At 29.2% G+C, this 11,518-nt stretch overlaps 1 protein-coding gene across 2 annotated transcripts; it reads right to left on the reverse strand.

Annotated features, from left to right (window-relative positions):
- Window positions 1–966: 966 nt before the first annotated feature.
- Window positions 967–9,916, reverse strand: LOC142321766 (anaphase-promoting complex subunit 13). Of its 2 annotated transcripts, none has more exons than XM_075360139.1 (2): window positions 9,778–9,916; window positions 967–1,486 (listed from the first exon to the last, which is right to left on the reverse strand). In XM_075360139.1, exon 2 carries the CDS (start codon window positions 1,474–1,476, stop codon window positions 1,255–1,257), a length of 222 nt encoding a protein of 73 aa, XP_075216254.1. In that variant the 5' UTR covers window positions 1,477–1,486; window positions 9,778–9,916; the 3' UTR covers window positions 967–1,254. The 2 variants fall into 2 exon arrangements, with proteins under 2 accessions (XP_075216254.1, XP_075216263.1); XM_075360148.1 differs by lacking the exon at window positions 9,778–9,916 and adding an exon at window positions 9,715–9,777.
- Between the last annotated feature and the right edge of the window lie 1,602 nt (window positions 9,917–11,518).

Below are 11,518 nucleotides of genomic sequence, written 5' to 3' on the forward strand. Positions count from 1 at the left end.
AGTTGGAACTACGAGTAGGTTGTGAGTTAGCTTTAATGAAATCCAGAAAAACTTTCCTGCCCAGACAACCACATTGGTCTTAGCAAATATAATTCCATGATATGATTATTGAAAACATACCGTTACAAGTGAGTTATCAGGAAATCAAGCAATAATTGACTACTTGGCATGAGTAAAATGTGTGGGAGGTGGTGGACTGAGGAACTAAGACAAAGATTTAAACCTGCTCTACAACTACTGAAATCATCAAGGTTTTATCACATCACTGTTAACAAAAACCACAGCAAGTAGTTCAGCAGTAAATTCAGACAATTCTCAGAATCCTTTTATGGAGATTGAGATCCTCTCCAATGAAGAGAATATGTTTTTCTCGGGAGAAGACTAATAGTACTTCAAAAACTGCAGAAAAAGCAATTCACAAAATGGACTGTTTAAATATCAAAAGGCTTAGTACAGAACAAAAGAATAAGATCACTGAAAGAAAAGTTGAAAATGGTCTGACTTAAAATACTAAGAGCCTGCACAAAAGAATTCATATGGATTATAACAACAGTTCCATGAGAATGGTAGGCTTCATTTCATAGAATGCAAGGGACTTCAATACAAAAAAATTTGTCTTTAATGTTTCCCTTTTTCCAGGACAGTATCTGAACTTGTAATTCATAACTGCAACTTTTTTAAGAACTGAGTTTGTAGGCTCGAATTAAATAAGAAATACATAAAAGTATTTTAGATTGAAATCTGGTGTAATGTAATTCAGTTTTGACATATACAAAGCACATTATAAAATCAAAAGAAGTTAATTAACAGAATATTTGGCTATAGCTGCAGAGGTTTTGGCATCAAAAGCAGTTGCCACATAAAATTTGTATAGATTGAAGTGACCCTCCTATTAATGCATAAGTACCTATTTTATTGAGAATAAAGTGATAAAATTATAACACTTGTTAAAAGAAATAAACACAGTAATTAGAATTTTTCTTTATTATTTTAACAAAAAAAAGCACAAATTGTTTTTAATATATTTAAATAATTATAATTGGATTATATTTTAAACTTACTAAAATACAAACACAGAATTTACAGACCTGAAAAAAAGAATTTAAAGGGAAAGCATACACTTTTATATAGACATAACACACACAATTCCACAGTGTATGAAAGGCTTGTATAATGAGTTTAATGCTTGTCAATGAAGTAATAGAATGTATCAAAATAATGTAAATTTTAATGTTTTAATTTCATCCATTCTGATTAATGTGTCCCTTGATGTTGCTCACTAAGAAAACCTAGAGCTAAATCTGACCATTTAGCTTCAGCTTCACGAAGTGTCATGAGAGAGTCGCCATTATCTGCTTCTGGATCTGGCAACTCAGTCTGAGGAACAGAAATATCATCATGAGGTAATTCATCTTCCCTCCAGTCATCATCAACTATATCCAACAGCCGACCTTCAACAGATACTTGGCTATCCATCGAATAAATTCTGCCAACAGAATATTAAAAATTAACTATGAAATTTTTCTATTAGCTCTACTTACATAAAGGCCATAGACGCAAGTAAATAAACATTTTAAAATAATTTACAAAAATATATATGTGACAAAACACTTTTGTGTTAAATTATGTCAAATGTTATTAACTGCTTAAATATCATTTTCTGTAAACATACTGTAACAGAACCAGTATAATGGATCTGGGTAACAGATTACTTCCAATTAAGAAAGAATGAGAAAATAATAATGAAAAGAAAAGAAAAATCCAGAATGAACTAAAAGGGATTCTTTTCTCAGTCTAACAATTTAACAATCTTTTTTTTGTAATAGACACTGATACTTCCAAAAGCTGTGGTTCAACCAGAAGGGTTACTGAACCGGAATAAGAATTTGCAGGAAAACATAAGGGCACAAACGATGAAAATTATTATTACTTTTCAACAGTTAAGGGATGAGGCAGATACTGGTTCTGCAGACCAGGGGATATAAATAATGCCAGGGACCAGTGGAGTAAGTTTTTTTTTCAGTTGCTAACTGTTTAACAATTTTTGAAAAAAGTATAACTTATTACTAGCATAACTAATTATCTTTTGTTCATTTCCAGATAATATGTGTACAGGTAAAATGCCAATCAATAAATCAATAATCTGGTTTTTCTCCAATCTGTATCAAACCATTACTGAACTGTATATATATATATATATATATATATATATATATATATATATGTTCACTTATATGTATACATATAAATTATAATGTATAGAAACTTACTTTGAAAATATTTTTACTAATTTCTTAAATCATATAAAGTAGACATTTCTACACAATATTTTATTTAAATTAAATACTTTTATAGTAATAGTACAGACAAACGTAACAGAATATTAATATCAATAAAAAAATATTGTAATAATTAACATTGTTCTTTTATGCACATTTCTTCAATAAAATAATCAGTACATTATCATTATAATCATTGAATAAAATAATATATTGTATTATTTTATAAAAAATGATTTATTTTACTTGCTGAAGAAAACATTTGGCTGAACGTGGAAGAAAGCATTGCCAAAAAAGATTCCTTCAAATATTACATCCTATAATTTTTTTTATTTTATGTTTACAATACAAGGATTATTTACTTCTACTACTTACAAAGGAAACTAGTATATACTGTTATCAATGAATAATGACACCTTGTCCCCCTGTTCACAATGAACTTACCTAATAGCTTTTTGAAATGGTTCACAGAACCAGCGTCACACTTTTGTTGCAAATCAGAATATGCTCGTGAAACACTCTTCATTCACACTAGATTGTTATCACACAATCAATTTGAATGTAACTGTATGCACTCTCACACTCGCTAGCCCTAGGCAATATCCCTGGACCTCGGGCTTGTTCTTTTATAACAGTGTGTGATCCATCCCCCTTGTTAATTCAAGCATTCTACATTTACAAAAAAGATTTACATTGTTTTCCTTACTTATTTCTGGATTTTTCTCTTTTCAAATTTATTTTTCAGTTTACAATCTTAATTTTCTCTAAGGCATTTCTCTACAAAATTCATTTTATCTGAACTTACATCTTTATAATACAACTACACCACAAAGTAATAATGTTAGAAATCTGAATATTTTCTGTAGTAAAATAAACAGAAAATAAAAATATTTACACAATTAGAAAACCTGTTCTACTACAAAAGAACATTTTTCCAAACTTAAATTGACAGAAAAAAGTTTTGAAAAAGAAGTTGTTACAGGGAAGTAATAACTTGATTCATGTCCACATTTAGCCCTTGAATGGGGTACTAAATTTACAATGATATAGGATTAACAATAAATATATAAAGAACTACCCAGTGAAAGTTTAAAAGCTCTAACAAAGAGAAAATAATGTAAAGTTATTCCAATAAAAAAAGAAAGAAATTTGTGGGTTAATATTGTATACTCACAATGCAAACAGAGGGTGAAACAACAAATGAATATATTAATCAGATCTGTACATAATAACACACACACACACATATATATATATATATATGTTACTATGTACAGATAATTATATATATTATATACAGATAAAGGCTACTAAAATTATATATATATAATTTTACTTATGGAATGTATGGGTACACTATGGATAACAAAATGACCACTGGTGTTTGCCTGGAAGGAACAAGGAAAATCGTGGGGAAACCTTAATCAAAGTAGCATCACAAAATAAATTAATAAATGAAAGAGGAGTTAAAAATTCCTTGTCAACAGATAAAATAACAATTTTTAAAGTGTTCAATTGAATTAGATGTTGGTTTTCACAAATCAGATTACCATGCTAAATGTTTCAATGATTTTTTTTTTTTAATAACTGAATTAGAGAAGAGAACATGTACTTGATAAAGGGACTGCATATAATTAATCTATTTAATTAGTACTGTTTAAAATTCATCAAAAGAGAAAAACCTTCAAATTTAATTTAAGATAAATAAGTCGGAAAGAATTTTAGTTACATAATTCATTTAAAATGGCTCCAAAAGGACAACTCCTTTCTTACATGCTGAAGTTCCATTACACAAGAATTGGTAGGAATTCTGAGATTGGTTAAATGATTTCTTTTTTACTCAATTGGTTATGATTTTTTTTTTTTAATTTTCTCAGTTATATATCCATTATGAGTTTAAATGTATAAAAAAGTTAAGATTTTTAGAATTAATTTACCAATAAAATAATGATACATATTTATGTGCATCTAACAATGATCTGATACTCCTCTGTTAACATCCTGAAAACTTACAGATTTAATGAAAAATCTACCAGTTATTATATTTCAGATATTTATATGTAAACATAAGTGTTTAATAAGACACTAACAATTTCACACTTTGAGGAAGATAAATACTATTATGAAGAGAATATGTATCCATCAAATTATAAATCATCACGACATTGTAAATAAAATAGGCCTCAAAATATCATTTGAAAGGACAGAAATTATGCCCCAAGAACCAACACGATTAAAAGAAGTAAAATAAATAGTAATAAAATCAAACTAGTAACCCAATTTAAAAACCTCCGAGAAATAATAATAAACAACCTAAACGAAAAACCTCAATCCAAATAAGAAGAAACAAATTGGCTAAACTTCAAAAATTAACCTGGTACACTTACAATAAAAAATTCCTATTAATAAATGCAAAAATAGGTCACTACAACACAGTTATAAAACCAGAAGCCACTTATGCAGCAGGAAAATTCTTTCACCTGACCTAAAAATCTAAGACAGACAGACTCCAGAAAATTGAAAGATCTGGAAGAACCTGCATCAATAAAAACTACCAGAAAGACAGGCAGTGGTGGATTGTGCCCAACAAAGTTCTGTACAAAGAGTTAGAACCAATCACCGATACCATGCATAAGAGCAGACCGGGATTCTTTGGACATATCATGAGGATGCAAGATTCAAGACTTTTGAAACAGCTAGTACAGTACAATCTTGACTCGAAAAACACCAAGACAGGATGCAGATAGATCAGAGAAATAAGAGAGGATCTGAAGGAAATTGGCCTTGCAGCAGAAGACACCACAGCAAGATAAAATTAAACAAGAAAATCAGAAACAAAAACACTTGCTTCACATTCATAAGAAAAAGCTCACAACACAAATATTTTCAACAGTAAAAATGGTACAAAGATTGGAAATATGAAAAGGTACTGGGAGGACAGCAAGGCACAAACAGTCCCATCGAAGAGGCTTGTATAATGGACTGACTACAGTAACCCTATGTGATCATAAAAGATAATAATAAATAAAATATGCTTAAATATATTTAGTTTGCTTGTAAACTTGAGTTAGAAAAAGTCTTCATCTATAATTATGAGATTTATTAATAATATGAAAATAAGAAAAATGTTTAAAAGGTTGAAAAAACATTGATTCAACCCAAAGCAAGCATTTCAGAAGAGAAAAACCTATATTAATTTTTTTAATATTTGTCACTAGCAATAGCAGAACTTTCTCAGGAAGATAAAAATTAAAAATTTAGTACTATGAACAAAGTACTTATATGAAGTGATTCTAAGCCTTCAATAGTAGTAATTAACTAGCATTTAGATAAGTAAAAAAAACTTGTTTTAGTCAGAGAGGTGAAGATGGTGTTTTTTACAGGGAAGATCAAGATTTAGACTCTGAAGATAAGGGTATAGATGCATTTCAGTGCTTGGGTAAAACAAAAAAAGAGGAAGAAGATACAGTGGCTCATTAAGGACATCTTATAAGGAAAATCTTTGGTCCTAAACATAACTCAACTGGGGTCGTTTTTATTTTAACATAGATGTACTGCCTAATTTTTTTATAAAACAGTATTTAGTCATTTTCAATTCAGGTCTTTTTCTGTGGAATCAGTTTATATTCTGAATATATAATTTAGTTCCTTATTTTTAAATAAATTCTCTTTCTTTAGTCAAAGAGCTACAAAGGGTCCTTCTGCAGGCTAACCTAGCACTGTACAATTGGGCTAATTAATTAAAAATAAAGGTATAAAACATTATACAAGTCATCATTTTGGTTGTTTATTATGTATTGGGAAGATTTATGTTCAAAAGTGTCTATTTAAATCTAGTGATGATATCAGATGTGCTGGAACTGTCAAGATAATTTTTTTTCAAATTTAATGACCTTATATCCAGGAATTGGAGATTTATGTGAAGGGGATCAAAACTCTCAAATCAGTTAAGATTTTGAGGACCGTCCCGAGATTTTTTAGTTACTTTACTGTACACACAGATGGGTTCCCAAGATGGTGAGACAATTACAGAGTTTTTTGAGGATTTCAGTGTATATAATTAATAGAAGCTTAATTAACGAAAGTGAAGGAAAGTATAAATTCATCGAATTTAACTTTAACTTTAACTTAGTAAGATTAACCTGGGAAGGTATAGTACAAGATAAAAAGGGGAGGTAATAAACTAAGTGAATCAGTTATAAATAATATAAATGAATTTTTTAAATTTGACAAAAAATAGTAAATTATGGCCCAGTAAGAAAGATTGTATCATTAGATGGAAAAGTATACATGCAAATACAACTGATCATGTACACTTTAAATTGACAATTTATTTAACTTTAAATAGAAACATCCTAACTGCAAAGCTGGTTGCTTTCGCAATTTAGTTGGTTTGTAATTCTTGATGCTCTTGTAACTCAGTATATATGTTACGTGTAAATACCATCAAAGTATGAAACTAATATCAAGGGAACAAAACTTAATGCTGATAAGAATTTATTAGATTGACTTGTTATGGCTCTGAAAACAGTAAATGTATGAGAAAAAAGTGATAAGACATTCGTCAATTGAAGAATATCAGTCCTGTCAAGGAAAAGATTTGCTGTTTGAAATTGATGAAATGGCTGAAGAAATAACAACATTTTTGTATCGTCATAAAAATTGCATGTGTTCAGGGTAAGAGATAATTTTTTTCAGGCTTTGATTGAAAAAAAACTTTTAATGTTAAAAAAACAGACTTTCCCATCAAAGGATCAATAAAAACAACTTAAAAACTTTAAAAAAAATAATAATAAAAAACAACTAAATTGCCTTGGATGACTTTTATGAAAATTTCTCAGTTGTGGTTCAAGTTAAAATTTGTAGTGGGCAAACCAATAGGCCGCTTTACAACTTTACATGTAATACTACAGAAAAGACAACCACAATAGGTCTGTGACAGTATTCTACACATTTTTCAAAAACATCCAGTCAAAGCTGTGAAAAATATTGCCCTTGATGTTAAAAGATAATTTATTTCAGTGATTGTTATGCACCAGTATAAGAATAAAAAGAAATGTTGGCAATGTTTGCTAGCACTTTAATGTCTAGATGTAGAAAGACCTCTACCTAATATGTACCTATATGCAAATTATGTATTCAACATCTACAGTATTCAGAAATTACAGCATTTCAAAACATTTATACATTACAGTACTTCATTTATTACAAAGTATGATACATTTTCATTTCAAAACAATGAAATCATAGCCTACAATACAATGACTTGTTGATATCCTTCTTTCATCCACATAATCCAAGAACTTCATTCTTGATCTTCAAAGAAGAGTGTGTGGGTACCAACTTGATATTTTGATATTTTTACTGACAATTGAAAATTACAAATATAATTTTATCCAACATATTTAGCTAGCAAATTCGTATCATAATGGCAGTACAATTATTAAAAGAACTAATTAAAAATATAATATTTAACCAAGAGAAAATACATGATTTTTGTAACATGATACATAAAAATAAAAATTGAGTTAAATAAAATAGATTAAAAGAAAAAATACATAGAACAGAATGTAAAATTATTTAAATTCACACTGAAATCAAATAAAATACAATATAATAAATTCATGATCTATAGAATGAGAAAAAGATAATTTCATAATGGAAAATATAGAAATAAATATGGTATTAAGAAAATTAATGTCCGTTGGATTCATTACCACTACTGATCACAAGTTAAACATGAGCAACAAAATTTGTACAGAAATAGCTCACTTGTTACATTTTAAACAACCAAAAAAAAAAAGTTAATGGTAATTTGGAGTATAATTTCAGTGTATATTGGAAATAACATTATAACTGTCAAAAACAACATGATAAATGGGTGATAATCAACTTTAATAAAATTTTAGAAGTACAATGTGTAAATGATTTCATCATATTTCAAACTTATCCTGGTTTTATATTAGCAAGTGAACTACTACCACTATATACATAATGTTTAATTTGTAAAATTTTTAGATTTTTGTGATATGTTCCTTTTAGTTATTTCAATTTGAATAAAGCTGATTTTATGAAAATTATAATAATTACAAGTTTCTAAAAAAAAAATAAGTATATGACTGTTCGAATAACATCTGCCTTGGTTTGAATTATTCTACATATTTAGTTATTCGCTGGTTCATTTAAATAAATAAAAGTCCTTATTTAGTTTATATTCCAAATTATTTTTACTATTGAACTTATACTTCATATATGTGACACTGTTGTAAATTAATTAGTTATACATTAATGATATGAACATATTAAGTCTCTGAAGAGTGGAATTAGACTGCACAACCACACAGAACTAGACACATTGTTACATTAGTAACATAAAATATCAGCTGTTAACAAGGCCAGCTGAATATGGACAACTTTATTTAATTTACAATGAGTAAGAAGAACTAGACAGATAAAATCTTACTCATTTTTATAAATAAGGAGGAAAGGAAACATGAATTTTAACAAGACTTCCAGATCTCCAGATCTCAGATTTATTCAGAAATTAGTTTCATTCAAAGCCTCAACACAAAAAAAACTTTAAGGTGTCTATTTTTTCCCGAAAATATTTGGTTCCAAAGTTGAAATTTGAGTTTTTATAACTGGCTTTAAAATTAATTTTTTGAACTACCTCCTTTAATATAACCTAAAATGCACTGGACAAAAAAGTGTATGTTTTATGCAAATGATATGATAATTGTGTTTTATAGTTGAACATGATAGCTATAAAAAATTAACTATTAAAATTTCCACAAAGCCTCAAAAATTAGCCAGATGACAACTGATATACTACGATACATCAATACATTTAATGAAACATGATTTGACATATTTAAAAGAATTCTTTATAATTTCCCTGTTTTTCTATTTTACTGGGAATTCCACCCTAATTTTCTATAATATTCCACATGACTTTACTTTTTTATTATAATTATATGTTGAATTAGTTATACTACCATTTTGATTAAATTATTTTCTACTATTAAAGAATTTCTGAAAAACAGTATAAAAATTAAACAAGATTCTTCATGGTGATTACTTAGGGAAAAAATTGTTTATATACTAGACTAAACTAAAATACTCATTCCACATTCAACTTTGGCGTGAATTGTACACATTAAGTATTACATATTCAGTACGCATTTAAGGAAAACAAAGTCATTATTTTGGAGGGTAAATAAAGTACGACACAAAAACTTTAAAAGAAATCAGTAGTACAATTAGCATTGTGGAGTTGGAGTTGAGTAGTTTTTTACCATCTACAACAATTCTGTCGGGTGTTATTTAACAAACAAATTGAAAACAATAACCAAATTTAAGTGGCAATTAACGATAATTTACTTTGACTTAACCGAGAAAGTCTAACAGTATATCTATCACAACAAACTATACGTACCATTTAGATAATACGTTTAATTAAACAGATACAGTAAAATTTGAATCAACGCAACCTACTTACCTAAATTCTCAAAATGCCTGAGATAATGTAAACTATCAACAAAGGCAATAGTCGATTAATACAGTAATCGATCACTAAAACTATCAACCAGTCACAAGTTCATTCAAACGATTACATAGACGGCAGAAATGGAACATTCTGTACCAAATTTGAAGGCAAGACAAAATATATATGTTTATTCTACATTGTATGAAAAAAAGTAACAGGTACTTATTTACTAAAGGGGGCTAATTGTTCTTAACTCACATTTTTTACGCATTATACTTACAGCGACATCCGATTCGTTACCTCCATTATGTTACAATGCACCAATGTTTATCCGATTCTTAATCTCACCCTGTTGCAAATTAAAAGAACATTACGATAACAAAAGTGTTTGTAACATCAGCATTGAAAGATTCTCTACAATAGGTTTTCGGGAGTACTTCTCGACAAGGAAAGCAATTTTTTCTTGTTCTCGTACTCAACAGAGATCAGGAGACAAATTCGAAGCCATTGACGCTAACACTACTGAAGAAACAGTTAATTATTCCAATCCCAAGAAGGTTTACTGTACAAAAGTGTTAGAGAAAGCGGACTAGGTTCATCTTAGGTAATCCAGAAATACTATTTCATGGGCTTCGAATCCGAAGCACACACCCAAACAGTAAAATGTTTGTGGGGTAGTGCAAAATGGAGAAATAAAAAACATCGGGGAACAGCATGCCATTCGTCACCTACAATCACACTAATTACATACATACATTCATGTAGCGACTACAACTACCCGAAAAAGATAAATTCATTCACATCCTGAAGGCTATTGTCGACTTCTGGCCTCCGGCAAGACACTGATAGTAACTGTTACATAATACAATAAGTAGTACATCACATTAAAGGGATTGAGTTAGTGATGTGATTGAGGCCGGGTGTTTTTGTGTTGCTTTTCAATTTTCTTTGTTTTACACAGTGGGAAGTATTATGCTCGCGTACTTGTGTGAACTTAACTAAAATCTCAAAATGCTTGTGCAAGGTACAAATGTAAACATTACCAACAAGGCAATAGTCGATTAATACAGTAATCGATCGATTTGTGTATAGAATATATGGGATACTGTACAGCTGCGGGAGCAAAGGTAAGGTACTACAATTGTATTCTTAAAGTCGGTAAAAAACTGAAAATTGTTTAAAGAGGTTTAGAATTTCATTTACGAATATCAAGTTGTTTGCTACTGACATATAAAATTAGTTGAATATTTGCAAGAGATAACTACATTTTATTTAATTTATTTGTAACATTCAATAAATCCCATTTCATGAACTATACAATAAATTTAATATCTATACTAATGGCTGAGTAAACGTTCTGGTAAAATTATTTATTGTTTTAAATTTGTACTTATTTATAAATCTGTATTTAATTATCAAATAAGTTCAATAATTCTTACGATATAGTACTGCTATTAGTATTATACCGGTGAATTGGCAATAATAAGTATTATACAGGATATATTAAACAGGACACTGTCTAGCATATAAATTATATGACCCAAAAGACAAAGACGGCCAGGATCTCTCTGTACCCAGTGCTTAACCGCACAAATCTCATCCCATTTCCGACGAAAATACTAATCTACCCGATTACGTAAGACAATTTTGACTTACGCCTACCCGGCATGGGGAGCGAAGTTGTGTTCCACGCTACAGAAAAAATTGAAGTAGTCCAAAAGGTCGCGTTGTGGATGATGTTTGGAACGCTATG

Source organism: Lycorma delicatula, chromosome 1 (assembly GCF_047948215.1).
Source record: "Lycorma delicatula isolate Av1 chromosome 1, ASM4794821v1, whole genome shotgun sequence".
Lineage (NCBI taxonomy): Eukaryota > Metazoa > Arthropoda > Insecta > Hemiptera > Fulgoridae > Lycorma > Lycorma delicatula.